The sequence below is a fragment of the Pteropus alecto genome, unplaced genomic scaffold (genome assembly GCF_000325575.1).
Source record: "Pteropus alecto unplaced genomic scaffold, ASM32557v1 scaffold25, whole genome shotgun sequence".
In the NCBI taxonomy this organism is placed as follows: Eukaryota; Metazoa; Chordata; class Mammalia; order Chiroptera; family Pteropodidae; genus Pteropus; species Pteropus alecto.
The window spans coordinates 14,098,052-14,124,424 of record NW_006441955.1 but is presented as its reverse complement, the minus strand read 5'-3'; the positions used below and the strand labels follow the sequence as shown (position 1 = coordinate 14,124,424).

The window sequence follows — 26,373 nt, the reverse complement described above, 5'->3', positions numbered from 1 at the left end:
TAATACCCATTTATAATATATTCATTTATAATACTCATTCTCCCTAGAAGTAAAGTTTCTACAGACATAGGTTTAAGCTGAGGCTTTGTACCGGACAGCCTCCCAGACCTCACTATCAACTATCTCCACCTTGATAGATTTTGTCCAGGATATGAACAGGGTGTGAGGCAGTGAATTTATGCCAACTGGATGGCCACAAGGAGTACCTTTATAATCTTTGCTGTGACTCCCTTGCCTCTCTCCTCACCCCAGTTGAGGCTGTGGGCTGCCAGATCCTACAGATTGCCTTTCAACCCACATTATCCTGTGCACAGCACTTGGTAGTTGATTAAAAGGTTTGTGGTTATTCATATCATCACGAATGATAATATTTGTTATAACAAAAATAACAATAACTTCTAGCTACTGAGTACCTGTGGGGTACCAGATATACTATCTATCTCGAACTGCTAAAAATATCAGATTGATGGTTGCCAGAGGCAGGGGATGGGGTGGGGAGTGGGTGAAATGGGTGATGGGAGTCAAAAGCTACAAACTTCCACTTATAAAATAAAGAAGTCTAGGGGATGTAATGTACAGCATGGTGACTGTAATTAGTAATAATGTATTGTATATTTGAAAGTTGCTAAGAGAATAAATGTTAAAAGCTGTCACCACAAGAAAATAAAATTCTGTAACTATAGGTGGTGATGGATGGTAACTAGACTTACTATGGTAGTCATGTCACAATATAAACCAATATTGAAACATTATGTTGTACATCTCAAACTAATATAATTTTGTACGTCAATTATACCTCAAGAAAAAACTTTAAAACTATCTCTTGTAAGCACTATTTTCATCCTTGTTTTATAGGTGAGAAAACAGAAGTTCAGAGAGCTTGTTTAAGACCTCAAGGACAGTCAACAATGAAGCTGGTATTTGTGCCATATCTCTCTGCATTTACATCCTTGCTCTTTGAAGGCTATCATACTACCTCTCAGAAAGAGACTAAGAAGAAATATGGCTGGAAAGGCAAGTTTGGCCCAGAGAGTATGGACATTTGGGTGCTGGGAAAAAGAATTTTGTAATTTGAGATTGGTCCTTCCAGATTAGGGAATCATTATATCAAGTGGGAGCTAAAGTGATGCCAGAGGATGAAATCAGCAATAAGAAAGAGAAAAAGAAGACTGGCAAACATTAGAGAATGTGCCCATTTAGGGAATTAAAGGAAGAAGAGCTAGGGAAAGCAAAGGGAGGAGATAGGAGGAAAGCCAAGAGGAAAAGTATTTCAAGATGGTGGGTAAGAATATCAAATGCTCCAGAGAAACTGAAGAGGATGAAGACTTGGAAAAGATCATTGGATTAAATTACATCACCGGTGATTCCGGGGAGGTCCACGTCAATAGAATGATGAGCTCAGAAGCCTGGGGAGACAATGGCTTTAAGTAGTGAGTGGAAAAGTTATTAAGGACATTTTAGTATCAAGTGTGGTGACACTAGGTAAGTACAGGGGGTTTCAAAAGTGTAGGTTTTTTTTCCGATGGACGCATATTGCTGGCAAAAGGGACAGGCCCAGAGAATATAATCAAGTGGACATACATTTAGCAGCGACTTTGGCTGGAAAGGAAAAGGAGAGATGAATTGCCTGGAAGAAAAGAAACAGAGAAGATGGCAAGAGATGGGGGTAAGATGAGAAATAAAATATAGCCACCAGTTTTAGAAAGGTGGGCAAATCCTGCCTTTCCTCAAATATTCCTTTTATCCGCCAGGAGCTGCAGGGGTTTGACCGACAGGCCTATGCAGGCTTCAGCGTAGCTGTCCCCACCTCTGCTCTGCCTCCTGCTCTTCCTTGCCCCTCATTCTCAAACTCCTCCACTCCTTAACCTCTCTGCTTGCCTAAATCCCACATAGGGCAGTCGCACACGGAGGACAGGAAAGGGCCCACCCTGTGCTTGAAGAAGCCCTGTCCCCGTTCTAATTCTTGGAGGAACACGTGGCGCAGCTTTTCTCCCTTACTTACACCATTAAAGACTGCTCTGTTTTTCAGACATGTGACAGTTGGAAGGTTGTGGGGAGAGAAAAGAATCAGGGAGAAGGGATGTTACGGTTTGGTTTTCGGGTTTCTCAAAGAAGGTTCATTTTCCATAGCACTTTTAAAAAGCGCCCACTCGGACTGGAAAATTTGTAATGCAATAGAAAAACCTTACATGGTTCATGCATCGCTGGAGTATTCATCAGAGGATTTTAAAGATGGGTAAAATAGATTAGTTAATCCAACGGAATGAGCTGAAATCTCTTGCTGAACAAAATAAAAGGACAATAAACAGTATTTCACATGATCACAGCCTGCTTCTTTCTCTGAACATAGAAATGACCGAGACTCAGAGAGGCTAATGGGCTTCTACTGGCTACAGGGCAGCTAGAGCTGAAGTTAGGGGAGGCACCTCTGCCTCCTGATTGTTCGAGGCTGAGTGAAGATGAGTCTCTGGTCCCCTGCCTTTCTTCTCCTTCAGATCAGAAGGAAATGAGAGCCTCATCAAAAGTCTTAACTTCCAACTGCAGGGTCCGCCTCGCTGGGGACTCACGCCAGGTCCTGTTAGCCAGTCTGTTTGCAGTGGCCTGGTGTCGCTTCTGAAGGGTCTGGATTTCTAATCTCTCAGTGGAGTGTCTTCTTAAGCCAAACACTCAGGGGGGTTTTAGTAGCTCAGCAAGTGGAGAGAGATGGAAACAGACAGTTTAAACCCTGAGGGGCACATTCATTTAGATAAATAAGAAAGAATCCTGGAACCTGCGACTTTCGAATTGGCCAAGAAGAAATAAGAATAAGGCCAGGGCAGACCAGCTTCCATCCTTCACTCCTTTCTCATCCCAGCCAACAAATATCCTTTTGATTTCACTCCTATAGGGTGTTTGTTTTCAGGACTTTTTTTCTCCTTCATTCCTATGCGTGTCCTTTTCTTTTAGATTTTATAGGTACATGTAATATTTATATGTCAGTGACCTTTCAGAGCGGTTTTAGAGATTGACTGTTTATATTTAGAAATTTTCTTTAAGGTCTACGAAGTCCTTTGTGCTTTTTCCAGGAAAGGCACTCAGTAAGAACCAAAACAAACAACTGAATAACTCAAATGTAGAGCCAAATCTCTTAGGAGAGCAAGAAAAAAAAAATTGCATTTTTGTTTTTGTTGTTTCCTTTCTCCCCTCAACCCAGTCAAATCTGCTCGAGCCATTCCTTTTTTTTCAGTCTGGTTCAGAATTGCTTGTGGGCTGATTAAGGCTAAATTCTAAAGCCCTGTGTCGGAAAAAATCGTGACAGTGGGAGATGTTGCAAGGCACACTTCAGAAATGATCCAGAAATGATGAAAACAATGTTTATTTCACCAAGCCTTTGGGAAACTTTATCCCAGTATACTTTACATGTGTCTCTATGTCCATGGAGAATGGCAGACTATTTTTGCTCTGGCCACATTTCACATGTCCCTGGCAGGACCAAGGCTCTGTCACTGAGGCTTGCAACTGTTACATAGGACTCTGAAGAACTTGTCACAATCCAGGTGATGCCTGTGGTTAGTGTTCAGCCCAAACTGACCAAAAGGAAGCATATTTACTTGTTTACCTGGCCTCTGACTTCCCCTTCCTAGCGTGATTTGTTCTATGAAAAAGTTATCATGGGGTCAGGCAAGTGCAAGGGCTTTATCTAGAGTTAAAAAGTCCTATATTCACAGTTTATCTCTTCCAATCACTAGCTCTTTGATGTTGAGTTGAAGATTGAGGCAGAACCACAAAATCAATAATTTTCCCAAATGGAAATGACTGTTCTGGTTCCTGACACAACAATGAGGAGCCCACCTCTCCAGGACAGTGGCTGCTGCACAGTGACTGCTGTAACCAAGCTGATCTGGGTCTCTCTTCTACCCAGAGTTCTGCTGTTTCTAAGGCTTCTTAACCTTTAATAACAGAAATGACAGGGAAAGATTCTCATAGAACGAAGACTATTTCACTGAGTTTAAAGTCATGGAATCCGTAAAAGGTCAATTAAGTGTTACTTCATGAACATGCAATAATATTAACTCCTCTATTTTTTCCTACTACCTTTGAAAGGATTAAGTATAATGTTATGTAACATGTATGATGTATGTAAGTCAGCTAGCTGGCAGCTAGGGAGTCATAAGAGTTAAACCTCTACCTCTACCTGTCCCCAAAGCCACTTAGTAAACTCTAGTTTCCAGGACCTGTGGGATTTTTTATGGTAAAAATTCACACCTAAGAGAACAGCGGTTTTGCTTGGGACAGAATACTTAAAATGAATTTTTAGCATTTAAGAAAACCAAAAACTTTATCAATAAATATGACTTCATAATTAAGACATTTCAAGTTAAAAAAAAAAAATTTCAACTGCAAAGCAAAATCAAATCAAATGGGGGTTATGTGTTAGTCCCAATTATGCTACTCTACTTATTGGGTAAAAGAATTAGTTAATGTGAGTGTGAAAATGTTTTTTTTCCCTAAAATTTTGTTAAGAGTGATACATCTTCACTTTACGAAGGTCCAAAGTATAACATAGTCACTAACACACAGAGAAGATAAATATTTTTTGAATGAATGAATGAATGCTCCTTTGGAGTTGGAATAAGAAGAAAAGACAGGCTTTTGGATTCAGACTCCTAAATTATTTAAATGAAATCTCTTTGCCGAGAGGCCTGGGATTGAGGCACTGGTTTTCCAGAGAGAAAGCCTCTGTTGCATTTCAGGATGGGATGCGTGCGTTCCATTTAACATAAGGGCCAGTGACCCCGGGTTCCTTGCCAGGGCCTCGAGCAACCCAAATGTTGAAAGACGTGGAGGAACAACTAAAAGGAAGTGGAGTGATTTAGCACGGACAGGATAAGGCTAAGGTGGGCTATTATACAACAGCATTTAAAGATTTTGGGAAGGACAACATTTCTCTTAAAATATATTTAAAGCAAAGAAAAAGCGACTTAGATTAAGCATAAAAAAGGATATTTTTTTGTAGTAAAAAATACATAAAATAAAATTTGCCATTTTTAAGTATGTAGTACATTAGTGATAAGTACATGCACATTGTTGTACAGTAAAAAGGGTTTTATTTTTGGTAGTGAATAATGTTAGTTCTGTCCCTGTCTCTGTCTCTGTCTCTGTCTCTGTCTCTCTCTATCTCTTTCATTTTGATTGGAAGAATATGAAATTTCTTTCTTGGAAATTTTGAAAAAAAGCTCACATTCTGAGTCTTGAGGAGATGGTAGACATGATTGCCTAAGGGTTCTTCCTAGGCCAAACTCTGTGGTAAAGCAGTGCCATGGCTGACCCAACGCTGAAGTGACACACTAGTGAAATTATGCTCGAGCTGTCTTGGACAAAGTGAGAGACACATAGTTCTCTGAAAACATACTTTACCGCTTATGAAACTGGTTCTGTATCCTTTGATTTCTAAGCTGAGGAGGGTAATAAGTTTGCTTTAACCTAAAGCCTAGAGAATAAATGCAGCTCTGCACTGCTAATTTTACCTTGGGTTTATATGCATTCAGCATGGACATCTCTACATTTTGGCCTCTGACGTGCTTCGGTTGCCTCTGGACAGGTGGTGACGATGACTTCTGGTTATTGCGGCAGACGCAAATGAAGAAAAAGAGTAAAGCAATGGCCAGAGGAATAGCAACACTCGGCACCAGTATGTACAGGATTTCCATCTTATTCTTCTCCTTGGAATCCTTTGAATCTGGGTGCAGAAATAAAAAAAAAAGAACAAAAGTTATACTAGTTTAAATAACGTGTATAATATTACATTGTGTAGTATTAAATGACCTCCTCTTCTTTCATACACACCAATCCACTGTGAGGAAAAAAAGAACTATTGCTTATCACAATGTGTTTCTATCAAACCTTCAACATAATTTGTTGAAGTTTAAAAGTCTAGAGTTCAAATGTTTAAAAATTGCAGAGGGAGATTATAAAGGCTTCGCCTGTGTGTGGGTCCCCTCTGACGTTGCCTCTTTAGCGGCAGACCTGCATTTCTCTAACACCTTAAAAGTTAAACGCCATGTGAATGAACTGTATACATCCAAGAGCAGTAATGTACCACAGGGCTCTTCTTCCGTTGGCCGCCAGCCCAGATCAACCACCACAACATGGTGTTCCAGAAATCATGCCTTTGTCTTGGCTTGTTTGGATGTACAGCGCAAGCCCTGGATCTTCCAGAATCGGCATCGCTAAAGAATCCTGGCTCCAGTGTCCACAAACCCACTGGCCTGAGAATACGGGGACCTAATGTAAGAGCCAGCTCAGTCTCTGCTGTCCTGTGTGACCCTGAACAAATCATTCACATCTTTGGGCCTCTCTTTTTCTCATCCACAAAAGTCAGGTATCTATTTTGAATGGTGTCTATAATTCCCTCCAGCACAGCATCACTGTATAACTTGATACTTTTTTGAAACCCAAGAATTCTTCTTAAATGGTTTCATATGAACCTAATAATTATGAGTGCTAACACGCTGAAGTATATTTTTTGAAATCTTATACATCCACTGTACCTAACATTGCTTGGAAAAGAATATAATACATATAGAAAGACATGAGGTGTACTTTTTATTGGTTTGAGTCTGAACTTTGAAACTAAATACTTTGGGTATATATTATTATTAGTGAATTATTTGACTGGTAAAATGAACAAGAATTTTGGGACGGTACTTGGAGGGGTTACATAATGCATGCCCTGATCACCAATAACCTCATCAGCTATCTTGCTTTAAGAAAATCCAGAGTTTGAAATTTCAGATTGACACAAAATTCAAATGGCTATTTACTTAACATAAGAATTAACCATGTATCTCTTCGCTCATCCTCCTACTTGTTCTATAAGTCAACGAACAAAAGCTACTACAGCCACGCACTTGGTACTAGGAATGTAAAATTAAATATGGTACTAGGTACTCGGAATGTAAAATTAAATATGGCAAGTCCTTTACTCTTAAGGAACTCATAGTCTCGTAAGGAAAACAGAGAAAAGATAACTACAATATATCATTGGAAATGCTATAGGGGAAGTATGAATAGAGTGGTGAAGAGATCCAAAGTGTCCCTTTAAATAGTGAGCTTCCCCAGTACTTGTAAACGGGAATACACTACAGTTTTTAGTTGCATACACCTTCTCTGGGAGCCTATTGTTCAGTGAGATAGCGCAGTAATGAATTATGTTGTCTTCTCTCCACATAAACAGACTCAACACGAGAAGTTAGGAAAGGTACCCAGACCTGGGTGTTGGGACTGCGCTCTGTGGGTTAACCCTCAGAGGGACTTGGGGATAGGTGAACTCTGCTTATTGAGCACCATAAACATAAGTTTTATTATTTATTATCTTCTACTGGCACAAAATCTTTTTAGCTATTAATAATATAGGCCAGGCACTGTTCTAAGCATTTTTCATTAACTCATTCATTTTATCCTCATAATCAACTCCATGAAGTAGTTGCCATCCCTATCTCCATTTTTATATATAAGGAAGTGGAAGGACAGAGTGGTTAAGGAACTTGCCCAAGGACATGTGGCTAGTAGTTCAAAAGCTGGGACTCCTGACTTGCTGGTCTTGCTTCACACCTCCTGCTTTAGCTACTACACTCCACTGACAGTAATTTGAGAATGGCTGTTGTTTTGCACCTATTTTCTCATAGTACTATTTCTCTTGTTTCATGGAAGTAGGAATGATAAGGGAGGTATAAAATGTGGGAAATAACATTAAAGCTTTGCCGGATATGCTGCTTTCAAACTCCTTACTTTATATACTGTGGCAGGTAAACATATAACCCAGGCTTCTCTGGGAGGCCATTCTAATCATTCTAGTCATTAAGAACTGGGTCTCAGGTTCTTTAGTAACGACATGTCTGTGGGTGGGTAGATACCAGGAAATCACATGGAAGAGTATCTATCATCTATATTTGTTTATCTGTATAACCTTTAGGAGGCACTTCGCCTCTCTAAGCAAACTCACCTGTAAAGTGGAAATAGTAATACCTACTTCATAGAATTGCTGTAAACAATAAATGAAGTAACATGGAAAGTATCTATTCTAGTACCTATTACAACTCAGTCACTCAGTGTTTACCCCTTACTCTTAGAGTAGGAATGGATTCAGGGATAAAAGTTTTGGGCTGGGAATTCTAAATAACCTTAAGCAAGAACAACCTCTCTGACTTCCATCTCCTCATTTATTCAAGGGGAATAATAATATCTGCTTAATCAATCTTATTTGGTTCTCATGAGTGATAATATTCATGAAAGAACCTTGCAAAATTGAAAACTGCCACACAGTTGTTGGATGCTATGATTATTATTAATATTATAAAAAACCTTCAAATTTCTCAGTACCGAAGGTGGGGAAATCCCTCTTGTTATTCTTGGACTTCCAGTGAAATCCTTATGAGGGTAACGATTACAAAAGGAATGAAGCTATTTTAGTACTAATGTTTAACGCTAGTCATTTTTCTGGCCCAGATTTTTAGCAACAAGAGAAAATAGGGCTCTCACCTGTCTAGCAAACAAAGGAGTCTATTCTGTACTCTGCATATCAGATTATTCACGGAATGCCTTTGATTGTAAACAGAGGTCTGGGACAAATCCCCCTGTAGGTCTGCAGGAGAACAAACTTCAAGAAGCCAAATCCTTTAAACACAGTCAAACTTGGCTCTTACTGATTACACTAAGGATATGCAAATGAGCACGATGTCTTCTTGCCAAGTGAAATAATCAAGCAGAACAATTCGTGGTCATGTTGGAAGTGACAGAAAGCAAATTCAGGCCTATCATATAAGTTCACAGATACAACTGGCTTACTTTCCCACACAGCTCTCTGCATTTGACTGGAAGGGGTGTCAGTGTCTGATTCAAAAAATTTTATGTAAAAACATTTCTGAGAACAACTAAAGTTACTCATGGAAAATTAGAAAATTAACATTTGCTTAACCTCTTTTCAATGTACTGGCATTTTAATTCCTCATTTTAACCTGGTACTTGGTGTTATTTTGATTTTACACATGGAAAAATTGAGGCTGAGAAAGAATAAATAATTTGACAAAGCTAGAGAGCAGTAGAGTCTGGGTTGGAATGCAAGCCTGTCTGCCTTCAATACTTCTGTGCTTTTAAAATTATATTACTAATAAATATTAACATACTATATGAAATTATTTTTCATCATTATTCTGAATAGTCCAAGATTCTCTCTCAATGAAGGCTAATATCTAATGGAGATCAAACTATTAGAAAGAATCACATTAGAATAATGGACATTGTTTTTCTTATGCACTTTAAAGGGTAATGGACACGTCCAATGCATTGCAAATAAAATTGGCTGAAAATTAGAATGCTGAAGATTTTTAATACTTTGGAATAACTGTTTAAAAGTTAAATGTACATATTAGTTACATCAAGTTCAATGTTTGGGATTTTTGAAACCAACAATTTAGTCTGAATCGCGATTCATTTCCTTTTAAAAATCAACAATTTGGTATCACAGTTCACATCTGACATTCCTTTTTTCTTTTTACAATGATATGCCATACTTTGATTATTAATTAAATGTAATAAAGATTTTCTTTTTTTTTTCTCTTTAATTCATTAGTTACATCAAGTTCAATGTTTGGGATTTTTGAAACCAACAATTTAGTCTGAATCGCGATTCATTTCCTTTTAAAAATCAACAATTTGGTATCACAGTTCACATCTGACATTCCTTTTTTCTTTTTACAATGATATGCCATACTTTGATTATTAATTAAATGTAATAAAGATTTTTTTTTTTTCCCCTCTTTAATTCCCCTCCCCGCCACTTCCGCCCCTGACCTATGGATGTTGCCGTTTTTCCTTAAGAACTGGATCTCTGAAGGCAGGGCATCTCCTCCCACACGCTTGCAGCGTGCATCTGGGGCCTGGTGCACCAGCGGCCCGGTCCGTGAACCCAGGACCTTCTGCGTGTAAAGCAGACGTACTAACCACTACATGGAGCCACCCCCAGGAAAAGACTTTCTTATCCTTGGCTTAAAGCAAGGTACATATGATTTCTTATTCAAGAGGTACTTTTATAAAGTGAAACAGCATCTGGGATATTACATTGAGTTAAAACAAGAAAATTCTCAGATCTGAAATATGGCAAAGGTGGGAAGAAATCTTACAGAACTTTAGAATTCAAAGGAAATTAAACAAGTTAAATTATGATCTTATCTGAAAAAATTTTAAAAACCATAGAAAATAAACAGGAATTGCTACTATTTATTATTTGAAAACTACAAAATAAGTGAGTCTGTAGTAGATAAGGGCCTGCAGCAGTGATATTTAAGTATATGCCTGGAAGCCAAAGGAGAAACAGTGGTAATTAGGCCTTGGGTGGGCATGCTGGGTCCAGCCAATCACTCTCTCGACATGTTTCCAACTTGAAAATGGCCCAAATCTAGGGAAGATACCTAACTGACTATAGAAATAAAATTGTAGATGATCATACACGGCAGTCTAAATAATGACCCAAAACCAATGGTTGAAATTTAACAAATACATGTTATATCTTGCAATTAGATTAAAGACCTTGCCTAGAAAAACCTGTGACTAAGCAAATCTACTGAATAACTTTTGATGTAACAACCCCAGCCCCCAAAAAATACTAAAAAGTTTTAGTGAAGACTGGAATGCTCAGTTGCACCCAGAGACAGCATGATGACACTGCTCCAAAAATTTTTCATGTATGGCACTTAGAGCAACAAAATACCCTTCACTGACAATACGGGGTCATGATCAAGAACATCATGTTTCTTTTCTATCTGTTCTGATTAAAAGACAATACAAAGTGTCTTCTCCTCTAAGAGTTATGTTTTTAAGAAGGCCTTTGAAGAAATAAGAAAGAACCGGAGGAGGAGGATGAATAAGGAAAAGTTAGAAGAGCTACACACTCTAGATCAAATAGAAAATCAAATGAAAGATGGGATAGATGTCTTCAAATTTGGATGAAAAAAGACACCAAGTTTATAAAGTAGATTCAGTAGATAGACTTGTTCCTTATTAGGTGTTTTTCCTTTCCTTTTTTTTTTATTAGTGGACATTTTTAAAAATTGGGAGATTTCACATACAAGTTTTGGTTTCTGGCTTACAAAAGCAGATTTTGAGCAGGAGGAGCCATTCCATAACCACTTTTGGGTAGAGATATGTCCCCGCCTCTTGAGGTCTCTGGCAACATTCAAGCAGAGGCTAGATAATTTCTACGGTTTCTCCCAAGTTTCTCTAGTTTTGTAAACTGAGTTGACATACCTTATTTAGGCCCTGGAGAACTTTTAACTCTCTTATGAAGCAACTGATGTAAAGCTGAGTGCCCTCAGCCCACCAGGTCCAGCCTCAGTCCTTGTCTACCCAGCACTGGCTATGCGGAGGCTGAGCTCTGTGCGTGTAACCATATTAATGGGCACCCTTGTCCTCTGGCTTCCAGTTAGGTTCAGCCAATGCCAGTCATTGGCAGGATAAGAAGAAATGCCCGGGGCAAGAAGAGAGTATGGTGATGTGTTTTTTTCCCCTGGTTCCCTCCTTACTGAGTTACCTGTAGCCCTCTACCAAAAGGCACAGCATGCACTGGACAGCCTCTCTTTAGCCTCACCCATACTCTACGGGGTAGGGTAACTGATCATTGCCTTGATTCTCCAGGCTCAGGATGGTAATGCCTCCCACTCCTGCTAGCCCCAGGTCCTGTACCTTATTGGTTTCCCCCAATTCTGTCACCATCATTATAAACGGTCTCTTTATAAAATTCTCCTTAGTCTGTTTATTCGGGCCTTTTACTTCCTGCTAGAAATTTGACTGATACAAAGCCAATAACAACAATCGTTGTGGTGTTACACCAGAATTCTGTCACCAAAGGGTTAAGATGACTAGAAGTACTTTCTATTGACATGCTGGTTGGCTCAAAGAGCTGAGAGCTTCCAAAAGCTTATTGCTAGAGTAGCTGACATACTAGGCAAAGACTCAATATATACTGGGTACGATTAAAAAAAATCTTTGAGAGAAAACTATTTTATGGTTCAAAATGTTTATGGAACATGACTCAGTTATATGTTTTGGGTAACTATTGTTCTTTACTTTGCTGAAAATGTATAATAACTGAAGACCAAAGTACATCTTGAAAATCTCTACTATAAAAATAACTCTTCCGGAAAGCTTCAAACAACACAAAGCGGTGCTCTATCCTTCCTCCTTTACCCCTCCCCACCATCCAATTCACTGTGTAACGTTCAATTTTGGTTTGAAGAAATGGCTGAAAGACAAATTGCCTTACAACAGGTCTTCTATGAAATATGGGAGAAGGCTGCTGACAGAGTGAGTTAAAAACTGCAGTGTTCGCAATCTGGAAAACATCTGCCTTGTCCCGAACTGTAAACCACCGCGTTGTAGAAAATGGTTTGTGACAAAGCAGAACTCAGGGTGGGTGTTTGGGAGGTTACAGGACAAGTCAGGGCTATTCAGGCACAGAGCTGGGCAACATGCCCTTTGGCAAACTGCTGCGAGGCGAGGACTTAAAAGGAAATACAAAAGCAACAGGCCAGGTATAAAAACTCCAAATGGAGCCAAATGGCTGACTACTTTTCTTATCAGTGGGTACTCTTCAGTGAAGATGGTTTAGGAATAAAAACAACACTGCTGCTTGAAGTTCTGGTTGTTTGGTAGAGGGAGAAACCTTCACTTAGAGGTGAATCAGACATGCTAGGCTGGCTAGCTGAAGAACTTGAGCTAGAATAAAATATGGCCTTAGGACTTGATCTAGAATAAAATCTAGGGCCAAAGTTTGCAAATAAGAACACCAATACAGTCAAGGTTCTGCCTCCCCACACAATTCAAGAAAGAAACAAATAAGGGATCTCGATTAGTGGGGGAGAAAACATAAACCATGTGGTAGAATACAGCAAACTAAAATCACCAGATCATTGCAAAAGGAGCTCTCAGAGAAGCAGACATTTTCCACAGTTCTGCCCCAGAGATACATGGAAAAGCAGTGATAAGGGCTATGGTGAAACGGGGAACCTGGGAGGTGTGCCTACGTGCCACTTGGAAAGAACATAGGCGAATGTTTCTTTTTCGACTTAGTTTCCACCCAACCCAGAGTATTTGGCTTGGAAGGTGGCCATAGTGGCTAGAGGTGAAAGTGTAGTGAATGGAGGTTTGCAGGGAAGATAGCCAACTCTGAGGACTGGGGACTTGGGGCTGCCGGGAAGGGAGGAGAGCGGGGACCTAACGGGAACAGGGCAAACACTGCGAGGCCTGCGTGGAGCTGCTGGGGGAGCTTGTCCATATCAGGACTGAGACTAAGTCAAACACCCTGGGGTCTTTCGGAGTAGATTTTTTTTTGTGGCTGGGGGCTCCATTTCTGTGCCTGAGGAACTGCGAATATTATCAGTGGACATCATCCCAAAGACCCAAAGAGTTCATAATCAAAGGGAAGAGGAAAATGGTAAAGGAATGTTTATTTCTCTGAATAATATAGAAATTTTTTTTTTTTAAGTAATTGTGGCATGATGAACAGAGGACTAGACCTGGAGTCCTGTGGACCTGGCTTGATTCTTAGCTGTAGTGAAAACAACATCACCTCAGCATCTCCATGAGTAAAATGCAGATGATACTTTTATCCTGTGGTAACTATGAGGATTAATTAATCCAACATATTTTATTGAGCATAAACTAAGTCATAGTTTGATGCTGGTATAAAGAACTTAGCACAGTATTCAACGAGCAGCAGTTATCATTAAAATGCAAAGCACATAACAGAGCACATAAATGTTGGGAACCATGCAGCAGCAGTGCTTAATGTGATTCATATATTTTTTTTTCATCCCATTCTTCCACTAGATTGTAAGCTACATAAGGGCATGGTCTGATCTAGTTCGTTCACAAAGTCTGAAGCATAGTAGATAGAAGCTCAACACATACTGGTTTCAGTGAGTGAGTGACTGAATATATAATTAACTATTCTAATTGTTAGATGCCTGGGATAGGAAAGAAAAGACAGGGAGGCTGAGAGATCACATCTTACCCAAACTCTCTTCTGTCCTTTCACTTTCCCAAGTACTGCCCAGGCACGTGCACGCAGTCCTAGTACAGCCAATTCCCAGAATTCACAGCAGACATACTTGGTTGTGTTTAATTTTATGTTCTGTCTTAGAGTGAAAGTTCACAGATAAAATGATCTGTGGCAGAGTGTTTTCAATTGCCTTTATTCTAGAAAGTACAACAAATGCTCACATTCTGCATTTAATTAGGCCTATGCTTCTTTTAGCCTTACTAAGTTGAAACAAAAACAAAAGTTATCAGTAGGAAAATGAGAAACCCCATGGAGATTCTGAAATTTCCTTAACTTTGACTTAACTAAAGAATGTAGGAACATTCCCATGAGACTCCATCCTATTTGGGAGGGAGGTGGAAAAGGACTCATTTCAAATTTGCCCCACAAGCTTACAACTCATTGTAAGATAAAAAGTTATTCCCAATATCTCTATCTATCTATCATCTAGGTATCTCTCTCTCTCTCTCTCTCTCTATCAATCATCTATCTATTATCTATCTTTCTATCGATCTAACTACCTATCTACCTATGTATATACACAAACACATACACACTCACATATGTACATAAATTAGAGTGTTTAAAAGACTAGTTACAGGTCTGAGCCCCGGATCCACTTCTTATTAATCATGTGGCCTTGGACAAGTTACTTAACTCCTACAAGTTTCAGATTTCTTTTCTTGGGTAGAATTAAACCCAACTTGTAGGGTTATAGAACTATTCTACATGAGCTAATGCATAACTCTTAGCATAGTCTTTGGCTCATTATAAGCACTCAATAAATGGTAACTGCTGTTTAAAAATTATTGTTATTCTATGGTCTAAATTGTATAATACATGCAATATATACAATATACTGTATTCTATAGTATAAATTATATAATTCTTATCCAGCTTCAGGGTTCTTCAGCCCTGGCACTATTGACATTTTGGGCTGGAAAATTCTTTGTGTGGGTTGTTCAGCGCATTCTCGAATGTTTATCAGCATTCCTGGCCTCCACTCAATAGATGCCAACCCCACCCAGTTGTGATGATCAAAGTATCTCCAGACATTGCTAAGTGTTCGCTGGAAGGCAAAACTCCTGTTTGAGAATCACTGGTGGAGTAGAAAGAGCAGTGAGTGGCCCTAGAGATAGGAGATAGACTGGTTTCTATGAACTAATAATTTGTGATCTTGGGTAAGTCCTACCATTCCCTTGGGCCTTGATTTTCTCACATGGTAAAATATGACAGGAAATTCCTGCTTTATTTTCCATGATTTTTGTAAGGATAAAATGAGAAAGAAAATCAAATGCTCCGAAGAAGTGTTACAAAGTAGGACTCCATTATGATTATTTTGGTAGACGGTGGCTATCCAGGGGCAATTATGAGAAGGCTTGCCTTGGAACAACAGCTGATGCCGACCTGCTGTCCTTTTTAATTCTCACACTGAGGAGCCACTGGCCTCTCAGCAGCTTCTTATTGATCACATGTCACAGATTCCCTGTCCCTTTAATGGATGTACTTGTGGCTTGGCCTGAAGAATTCAAGAGGAACTGTTTTCTTTCAAAATGAAATGAAAATTAAAAATATATATATATATATTTCTGTAAGTGGTGAAAACTGCTTTGTCATCTCTAGATTTTAACTTTCATCTAAATTTATCTCTTGCATGACTAGAATTAACCAGTCCTCAGAATTAACTGTGCCTTCTGCAGATTGACATTCGGAAAGGAATAGTCTGAGGGTTTCCAACATCGCTACACTGATTAATACTATAATAATATACCGAGTAATACTACGATGAATTTTTCCATTAGCAAGGGAACATTTTTTGATGTCATAATATATTATGGAAATCAGTATGCTGGAATCCAGAGGTTGAATCTGTTGTCTTTATTTATTTCTAAAAAAAATGCTTAAATGGAAAATAGCAGAGTATCTGGGAGAAAAAGCTTTGAGTTTGGTCAGGTAAGAGTTTAAGGTCCAATCCCATCAGTTGTGCAATTTAGAGAAGTCCTTCAGCCCTTCTGAACTTCTGAACTTCAGTGGAATATGTTAATATCACCTACCCCACAGTGTGGTTATGAGTTTTAATCAGAGATGAATACGTAAAGTACGGAGCATGATGCAGACACATGGTAGATGTTTTGTAGATGTAGGTGATCTTTCTCTCTGTCTAGAATCTGAAAGACTGTTTGAGAGTTTCTTTCATCCCTCAGAGCATGCGTTTGGTCTGACTGCTTCAGGAAGGCCATGGAAATGAAAACCAATACTTTTACAGTGTAGTTTATAATCCTGACTTAAACTAATTGTAATAAAGCTTGAATAAGATAATCAACAAATCTTCTAGTTTATGAGTAAATTACCTCCCTACTTCAGTACTTCAGATGGGCATAAGTTGAAAATTAAGGGTCAGAAGTCACCTAAAGGACAATGGCATTCACCCAGAGTGTTTCTTCCTTAAAATAATTCATTCGATCTCCTTAAGGACACACATCAGTGTTCTGAGACAGCACAATAGAGTAGCAAGAACATGAGCTTGGAGTTGGATAGACCTGCCATTTACTAGCTCATTGACCTTGAGGCTCTCTAAGCCTCAGTTTCTTCATTAGCAACATAGGGTTAGTAGCAACTGTCACAGTGTGAGGGTGAGGATAAATAAAGCCTATGAAAACCTCAAGCACCATGCCTGGCACACAGAAGGTGCTCAATAAATTGCTTTCATCTTTGGCTCTCTTACAGATCTTCATACCTTACTTGGTTTAGGAGAAGGGATGGGGCAACTACGTAAATGATAATAAGCCTAATTTTATTTTTATTCCTTTCTTATTAATGCTGAATATAGCATGTGGGAAAAGTCATAAATTATTAAGTACAAATCATTTAAAAAATACAGCATAATTTTCTTTGAAGTTTCCAGTGGTGGCTCTGGAAGAGTTAACTTCATAATTTGTTCTTTATGCAACATATGAAGGCATTTTAAAGCTCAGCAAGACAAAAGGAGTCTGGTCACCCCTTTCTCCAACTTGGCATCTTTAACCATCCATAAAACCATTTTGTAGGAGAAGACGACATTACCATATATATGTAACACATAAGAATGAAATTGTAGAATAATAGTTTCCCAAATTTTCATTACTAAGGGTTCTTTTTAATATTTTTATTACTTTTTCTTATGGGCCTCTTTAGTATGTTTTAGCTTCCTCTTCATTCCATAACATTTACGCTAACTTCTATTGCATCATACACGCTGCATTCTGATTGTAATATGAATCACATTTTATTATTCTTTCAACCCCCCTACTCCATAGCAGTCTCTCAAACAATATTAAGTAAGCTGAGAGCAAGCATTCCTCTATATACATAGGCTATCCACTAATTACAATAGATTCCTTTCTATATACTGACTATATATTATAATAGCTAATATTTACTAAACATCTACTATCTTCCAGACATCGTAGGATTTTTTTCAGTTAACCAGTCATTTATTCTTATTCTAGGTGTATATCATTATTACCTCCATTTTACTGTTGTGGCTTTCCCAGCAGTGACATCCTGACTCTCCCACAATGCCTGGGAAACCCGGCTGACATTATCTGTGAGAACTAGGATCAGGAAGATAAATCACTTCCAAAAGAGTACCAAACCCCAGGTTTCACCAACATTATCATTTTCTTTTTCCTACATTCCAAACATTTTCTAGAAAAAGTAACAAATTAATTCAGGAATTGCATTTTTTTTTCTTTCTATACTTCTGCAGTAAAAGGATGAGACAAAAAGGCAGTTTATCCACAGATTGCCCTGGATAACTGAGTAATGGTTATAACTTTCTCCTACCTTGTGGGTGTTCTCAAGGACACAGGAAAAATAGTTCTCTTTCTGCTTCCAATACAGCTGCTGTGCTACAAAGATGCTCTTGGACATGAACCACTGTGAGTAATGTCTTTTTTTTTTTACATGAATGATTGTGATAAGATGTTTCTTTCACCTGTGCCTCTGGAGAAATGGTGTCTGTTATATCCACTAATACAATAGCTGCAGGAATAAAAGCAGTTTTTCTCCTTGTGAGTGTGCTTTGGTACCCTGAAAGGTGTTTTATGGAGAAATAGCAAGGTTTATCTATCCTCGAAACATAGTTTGAGATCAAACAAACATTATCAATTTCCGAAGGGAAGGGAGATGGAATGGGGGCTCTTCTAAAGGTGAATGAATACAATAAAGGCAAAGATTTGCTATTTACCACATGCTGGGATGTCACACAGGTCAGATTTAAAGTTTTCATCCAAAGTGAAGCACCAGGGAGCTTCCTTCTGATTCCCTGGGTTGCGACAGTAGGAATGTCCTCCATTCAGCTCTGGGAAACGGAGGGCGGTAAAGGTGTGTGTATGGGGGTACTGGGAATTCCACGGCTGGCACTGGCGCCCTGATTTGGTCACACTGACAGTCCCCCGGTAGTCCACACCTGTGCTGTTATAGCACTTGTGATCTGAAAAACACAAAAGAAAAGCCTAAACTGTGAGAAAGAAACAGAGGAGATGCCAGAGCTCCCAGCCAGCAAGTTCTGGATGGAGGATGTGAAATTTAGCTTATGGCCAAGGCTCTCCTGCTGGTCAGGGGCCATGTGGGCAGTCTCCATGCTTGCTGGGCTGGGACACAGGGCCTGCCTTGCAGTTACATTCCTGGGAGGATTTAAAGCTTACGCTTCAGGAATAAAACTGGTACTCCACAAGTATTTTTAATATTGAACATAGAAAAAATCAGAACTGGGGCATTGGAGTAATTTCCTCGTGAATGGTTCAGAGAAGGTTCAAGCTAAACTGTTCTTTCCATTTCTGCTTGATGGCCTTAGATATGAATCATGCGATAAAGAATCTAATTCGCAGAGAAATGTTTATGAGGGGCAGTGCACTATGGGTTTCTAACAGGAGTTAAGGCCATCTTTGTGCTAATGGACCGGACACCCTTGAGAAGCAGGGCCTATTAAGTACTTCTTCTGGGTGACCATGGGGCTGTCACTTGAGAGCACTGCAAAAATCTAATTGAGTTGAAATAAATGAAATTTGGATGGGTAATGACAAGATAATAGCAATAATAGTAATAATGCTGACACTGCTATTATTATGTGCTAAGCACAGTTCTAAACACTTTAGTTGCATTAAGTTATTTAACTAATAAAATAATATTAACTACCAAAAGGAAGCTAAAAGATTACCGCTGAATTTAATTCCAGATGAATGGGAACTGTTCAAAGGAATAGTCTTTTGGTGCTAAGAGGACAGAGAATGGAGGCAAGCCCATATATATATATGTATGTCTGTCTTTTAAATTGTGGTATGATACACATATCATAAAATTTACCATTAGTGCATTTAGAACATTCAAAATATTGTGCAACCTTCACCGCTCTCTCATTCCAGGACACTTGTATCATCTCTAAAGGAAACCCTATACCCATTAAGCAGTCACCACCCCCACCCTCACCCCACCCCAATCCCCACCACCCCTGTCCCTGGCAACCACTAATCTGCTTTCTGTCTCTATGGATTTATCTATTCTGGATATTTCATATAAATGGAATCATACAATGGTGTCTGGCTTCTTTCACTATCATAGTATTTTCAAGGTTCAGTCATGTTATAGCATGTAACAGGATTTTATTCCTTTTCATGGATGAATGATATTTCATTATGTGGATATACCTCCATTTGTTTATCTACTCATGTACTGATGGGCATTTGAGTTGCTTCTACCTTTTAGCTATTGTGAATAGAGCTGTTATGAACACTTGTGTACAAGTTTTTTGTTTGAACATCTCTTTTTAATTCTTTTGAGTATACCCAGGAGTGGCATTGCTGGGTCTTATGGTAATTCTATTTTTAAGTCATCGAGGAACCAGCAACCATATTTTAAGATTGTTATCTTGATGAAGTTCCTCGAAGGTAGGCACTGCATCTAATCCACCACTGAGCGCTCAGCCCCCGCATGGTATGTCTTGAGCCCACTGGAAGGTAATCTGACTACCAACAGGAACCACTACTGTGGATCGAAGTCCAGTTCTCACGGTGCCGTGGGGTTATTGGTCCCCAAGGCAGAACAGAGGGTCCGAGGCTACCACCTACTTTTATTGATAGGATCTGCCATGGGAATCCCAATCCGGATACAGTTTGCAGCTTCAGGGCTCTCTGGCTGAGGGAGATCTTCACAGTTTGGCAATTTCAGCCTCATCAGAATCATGGGATTTGATCTTGCAAAAATGTACTCTGTTTGACACAGGACATTTTCCAGGATTTCACATTCATCGCGACACAAGTCACGGGGCTTTGGGACGGCTGAGGTTTCATCACAGTATGGGAAGGCGTAGTGGCACAGGGAAGGAATGGCGAACTGAGAACACTTATCAGATAAGTGACTGGAGGTGCCAATCATGGTGAAGGCAGCTGGAAAACAAACACAATTATTAACTCCCAGGGGCCAGGGTTTATCTTCGGTTATCTCGTCAACAAATATCAGATATAAACACACATTGGAAGGAATCTGCTGTGCTCAAAAGACAAAGCCATAAGAAAGAGATTCATTTCAGATGTCTAAGCAGCTTACTTTCACAGGCTTGAAAAAAATCGTTTTGACTACAAAGTTAAAAAACAGGATTAAGTTACATATGTACCATTTCCTAATAAAAAGAATTAATTAGGTTAACGTACAATATATTTTTCATTTTTACTACAAAGCAACAGAACTTTGTGTTTCATCCGGTACTTTTTATTAGTTTTGTGAGGCTTCTAAAACATTTGACAGCTGCAGGGCAGAGCTCACTTTATGCGGTGCCTGAGTCTGATCACAGGATTTAGTATTATGTTTTTGCCTCTTAGTTGCTGGATGACTTTGGGTAACTTGTTTAATTTCTTTGTGGCTTGAACGCTTTTGATTCCATCTTCTGAAAATGAGACAACTCACTCGGAAGTTCTCAAAGAGCACAACTCAGTTGTTCTAGTGTGTATCATAGAATGTTAGTGGTCACTTAGCCACACACATATCCAAATGTGGTCTGCACGTACAAAAAGAGCACCAGCCTCCCTCTGCTTGCCTCCATTGACAAAGAGCTTACTCACAAGGCAGCCTATGAGGTTGCTGATACACTGTTTCCCAAAGTATGGTCCTCAGGACATCAATTCTGTAGAATATTACTAGTGTTTGAGGAACTAGGGTTCCATTGCCAAAAAAGTTTGGGAAATGCTGAGTTAAACAAGTTAAATGGATTTTTAAGTGTAATACTTTTCAGTAAGCTGATGTCCAATGAAAATGTCCAAGAGAGGATTATTATAAATGGGTGACCGAATATTTATATCAGAACTCCCATTTATTTTTGTGAATACTTAGCAAAAGATATATTAAAACGTTCTCATATTAGGTTGAACTATGTCTTCAACAGCTCCTCCCCATCATTCTTACTTCTGCTCTCTGGAATTTCACAAAGTCCCTCCTCTTGAAAGCCTGAGGGCTTTAGCAAGTGGCAACTATATCTTCCTATAGTTGCTTTTCTGGGTTAAATAGCTCTTGCAGCCACCTCTTAGTTCCTTTAAATTCCTTGCAGGACACAGTTGCTGGATTCTTTGATGCTCTATGTGCCTACCTTGGGTTTGTTCTTGCCTCTACTGAATTCTAGGATTGCCAGATAAACTATAAGGTATCCAGTTACATTTGAATTTCGGATAAATGTTTGGGACATACTTATACTAAAAATGTATCTGTTGTTTATCTAAAATTCAAACGTAACTGGTGTGGCATTTTTATTGTTAAAGCTGGCAATCTTATTAGAATCTCATAAAGGCAATTTTGATGGCTTGCAAGCATAGGTGGCACAGAGGCAATAATAACTATACTAATGGAAGAGGGACAAGGAGACTGTAACCGGCAGAACTCGGTGTGCAAAATCACACAAAGCAGCCTACGCTACCTAACTCGTGTGTGATAAAAAGTGTTTCAGTATTAGATTTCCATTCAAGATACTTTCAATTCAGAAAAACGAAGGGTAAAATATAGAACAGGAAGAGACCAATGATCGTTTTGCCTCATCACTAATTTCACAGATGAAGAAAGAGATTTCAATGGAGAGTAAGAGATTTCCCTAAAGTCACAGTAATGGCAATACTGGGATTAGCATCCAGAATTCCAGACTCCCTTTCAGTCCATATGATGTGCTTCCAAACAGTAAGCTCTGTGAGGTTGGAGACATCCCTAGCTTATTTACCACACCATCATATCTCCCAGTGCCTAGTCCAGTTCCTGGTACACCACAAGCACTCAGTAATATTTATTGAGTGTCTGAATGAATGTGAGGCTTTTCAAAGCCTCCTTTCCTCTAAGAGCAACCTTCAATAAATTATTTTAATGTAAATTCCAGAGCAGAGATCATATCTCATGCTTCTTTATGGCCCTGCTCCTAACCCCTATGCCTAGCCTAATCCTTTGTCATCAGAGGAGCTCAAAAAAACTTTTGGTGAAAAAAAAAAAAGTTATTCGAGGTATAAATATCATTTCATTGGCATTACCTACCTGTGATCTGATTTTCTATTTCCCCTTGCATGTGCAAAGATTCCATATAGACAGTGCGGTTTCCAATAAATCTTGCACATGCAATTCCTCTGTATGGCTGACAGAATCCATCTTCTTCGTACTCATCTCTAAAAACAGAGCATAGGCATTAGACGATGCAGTATATACACACATGCCGTTGGAGCTCACTGTGCGATGCCCTTTACAGTCACTAGGGGGTGCAGTCGGGCGCAGTATCCTAAAGACTGGGCTAAGAAATCAGGCTTTTCTTCAGTTCCATCCATCACTTAAAACATCTGTTGGTCATATTGGTCAAGTTTTCTTCACCCCTAGAAAATCATCCTGAAGCATAAAAATCATCCTTAAATATGGGAAAAAACACTCTTATTTTCTCAGCTGGAAGATGATACAGTTATAAGAGCAAAGAGGAAATGAGTTAGAAATCTAGGCACATGTTCTACAGTTGTTTGTTTTTTAGGTACAGATTATTTCTGCTTTTTTTGCTACAAAGACATGGGTGCTTTTTATCCACAAGATCCATTCCAAGTGCTATGTCAATTAGGTGGCTCCACCAGGTGAGAAGCTAGATGCAGCTGGTGAGAAATCAGAGGGCAGTCCAGTTATGTGACTCCTCACTGCTTAAGGCCCATTATCTCTACCCTGTAGAGAGGACCAGGAGAAACAGCGGACTGGAGAATTTCAACTGAGTCACTTAATCCAAGGAAATCTAGAGAAAATGTCAAGGGAAATCTTGCTTTCATGATCCCCTAATACTTTGAAAAATAATCTTTAAAAAATTTTCCTGCCTCAAAATTATAATTTTTATTAAAAAAAAATAAAGATGCGTGTTTGTGATGGTGGGAGAAGATTTTATCCTGAAGACAAGGAGACACTAAAAAGTGATGTGATTACTGGTGGTGTGATAAATGGCTGGTGATGTAAGGTTTGAGATTAGGACCCAAGATGGCAGGTTCAGCTCCAAAGGACAGAGAAGAGTCTATAATAAGCACAAGACACCAGAGTACAGAATATCTAGCTGTTTCACAAAGGCAGACCACAACCAAACAACCGGCCACCTGCCACACTTACGGGCTGACTTCCGCCCTGGATACTCCTCCTCTGTTAACCTGACTGGAATCAATACATCATTTGAACAAAATATCATTTTTCCTTTTTTTTTTTTTTAAGTACATTAGAGCAAAAGTCAGGACAAAATTCTCCTCCTGGGTTTAAGATTCACCTCTCTTTAGGCAATCTTTCTGAGCCTCTGAGCCATGGTTTTCTTATCTATAAGATGAAGATAATAGCTGACCTCTCTACCCAATAAATGAAGATCATGAGGACTCTATCAATTAACATAAAAGCTTTTAAAAAGTGCTACACAGAGGTAACATGGTTATTATTAAAGTATTTACAATTACCAAAGTAGATGTTTATTTAAAGGACAATTATTTACTAAGCTCCTGCTTTGTAAGATGGACTGTGATCACTGCTATGGCTCTGGACTTCACCACTTGGGGGTTCCGTGTGAAAAAAAAAAATCTGACAGGGCTGATCCTGAAAAGACACTAATTTTCAGCTGCTTTCTACTCCCTATTCACTAAAACAGTCATTTTGAAGGTGGAGATAGGGTAAATATCTTCAGTTCAGTCTTGAAAACAGTCGATATTGTAAAACTCTTAAAAATGTAACCTTTAAGTACAAATACAAATGAATATATCATATACCTGACATAAAGACATTGAAATTTTAATGTTGCAAAATCCTGCAAGTACTCTACATGTTTACTTTCATAAATCCTAGAGTAATGTTGAAGTCTTTTTGGCTTAAATTTTACCTGGGTTGTAAAATTAACCCCACTTTTATGGGGTAACTAATACCGTAAATCTGTAAGGAGAAAGAAGGTTCTCGATGACCTAGCCTTGAGTTTTGGAAACCGAAGTACTGAGACCTCTACACCAGGCCCCTGCTATTATAGATGACGCATTTCTGTCCCTAGGCATTAGCAGAACCCTGGATTTTTAAGGTGTCATTATGAGAACACCTTTTCCTCCCCGACATTAAACTCTCAAGGCCTCATTTATATCTCTTGGGAGGAGAAAACCCTAGAATTACCCCCAGATATAAATCCCCAGCCTAGTGGGAGTTCCCATATTTTATGTCTGGGGCTTAGGCTAAACTTCTTACCACCTTTCCAGTTCAAGACTTTAAAAAGACTCTTTGAATACTTTTTTTTCCCCTAGAATAAAATGGAATGCAATTCCTTGGCCGCACATTTCTCGTCAATGAAAGGCTTAGTGCTGCAGGTGTACTGAATTTTTGACTGTGCCCAGAATTCCTAATTTTCTGGCCAGTCTTTTGGGGACAGATATAAAAAATAAAACAAAACAAGCAAACAAACGAATAAAAAATAGCGTGTTATGTCACCTGCTAGGGAGTAGTTCTCAGCCTCGGCTGCTTGTAAGAATCTCCTCAGGAAGCTTTCAAAATACCGAGGCGCAAGCCCCACCTTAGACCTATTAAATCCTACTCTCTGGGGACACAGCTTAGGCATTCAGGCTTTTAAAAAAGCTCTCCAGTGATCTGAATGTGGTTGAGAACCACAGCACTAGAAAAACAAACATGTATTAAGTGTCTGCCACTCTTTGTGCTGGGTACTGTGCTAAGTGCTTTCTTCAAAGCTACCGCTTATGCAGTGTTATCATCTGTATTTTACAGAGGGAGACCCTGAAGTTCAGAGACGTTAAGTCAAATTCACAAAACCCGTAAGTGGTGGAGCTATGATTTAAACTTAAATTTTAAGCTCTAGCCATTACACCATGTTGTGAGATCTATAACGATGTTCTGCTTTTTTTTTGATGTATTACTTTTCATTAAACCAGCCTAATTATAAATAAGAGGCTTTATTATGAGCTTTTATTCTGTATAACAGGCACTAAGTTTCACTTACATGTAAAATTGATATTAAGTCATTTAGTCCTGACAACTACCGTATAAAGAAGGTGAAGTTATAATTAGTCCCATTCTATAAATTCGAAGGCTGAGGATCAGAAATAGTAAAGCACTTGCCCAAAGTTACACTGCTAGATTTGCCCAAAACTAGTGCTTGTAACCATGGCATACAGCTTCCTTCCAAATGGTTCGATTATGGAAGTTTTGGCACTGCTTACAGGGGCTTTCTGCTGTGAAGATGCATTGGTGTCTGCTGGATGGCAAAAAAGATTTCCTTTTAAACATAAAGTCACAATTGCCTTTCACCCTTTCCATTTTTCCTGCTGGCTTTGGCTGGAGGGAAACAAATACTCCTCCAGCATTCATCAGCTTTACGCTTTTCTCCGGCATACACTTCTTTTATCATCGATGTCCTCCATGCTCAGCAAATTAAAAACATGAAGCGGCAAGGTAGCAAAAGTGCAAGGGCACTTGCAATGAGCGTGCCTGAGGCTGCGTTCTACAGAGAAGAGAAGTGTGCTGTGAAAGGGCAAATGGAATTTTGGCCATTCATCACGGCGGCTGGCACCGGCATGCGCCAGCTCCCTCGCCGTGACGTCAAGATGCAGGGGTGCTTTGTGACGGGAACTCATGTTTCTCATAAAGGTAATTTAGTTCCCACATTGCCAGCTTCTACAGCCTTCCAAATTCGCTGTCATGGGATAGGGAGGAACAAACACAGTTTGCCCTGCATCTTTGGGGTCTCCCCCTGGCCCAGGGCAAGGGAGCTTGCAAGGGGCCGTCAAAAAGGCTGAGCGTGATCACGA

At 39.2% G+C, this 26,373-nt stretch overlaps 1 protein-coding gene across 1 annotated transcript in view; it reads right to left on the bottom strand.

Moving 5' to 3' along the window:
- ROR1 (receptor tyrosine kinase like orphan receptor 1) overlaps positions 1–26,373 on the bottom strand; it is a 161,169-nt gene that overhangs the window by 12,806 nt on the left and 121,990 nt on the right. The window contains exons 5-8 of the mRNA XM_015595068.1: positions 22,616–22,743; positions 20,182–20,499; positions 18,303–18,548; positions 5,508–5,719 (exon numbers count right to left, since the gene is read on the bottom strand). Of these exons, the coding sequence (XP_015450554.1) occupies positions 5,508–5,719; positions 18,303–18,548; positions 20,182–20,499; positions 22,616–22,743 (904 nt within the window). The remainder of the gene's footprint in view (positions 1–5,507; positions 5,720–18,302; positions 18,549–20,181; positions 20,500–22,615; positions 22,744–26,373) is intronic.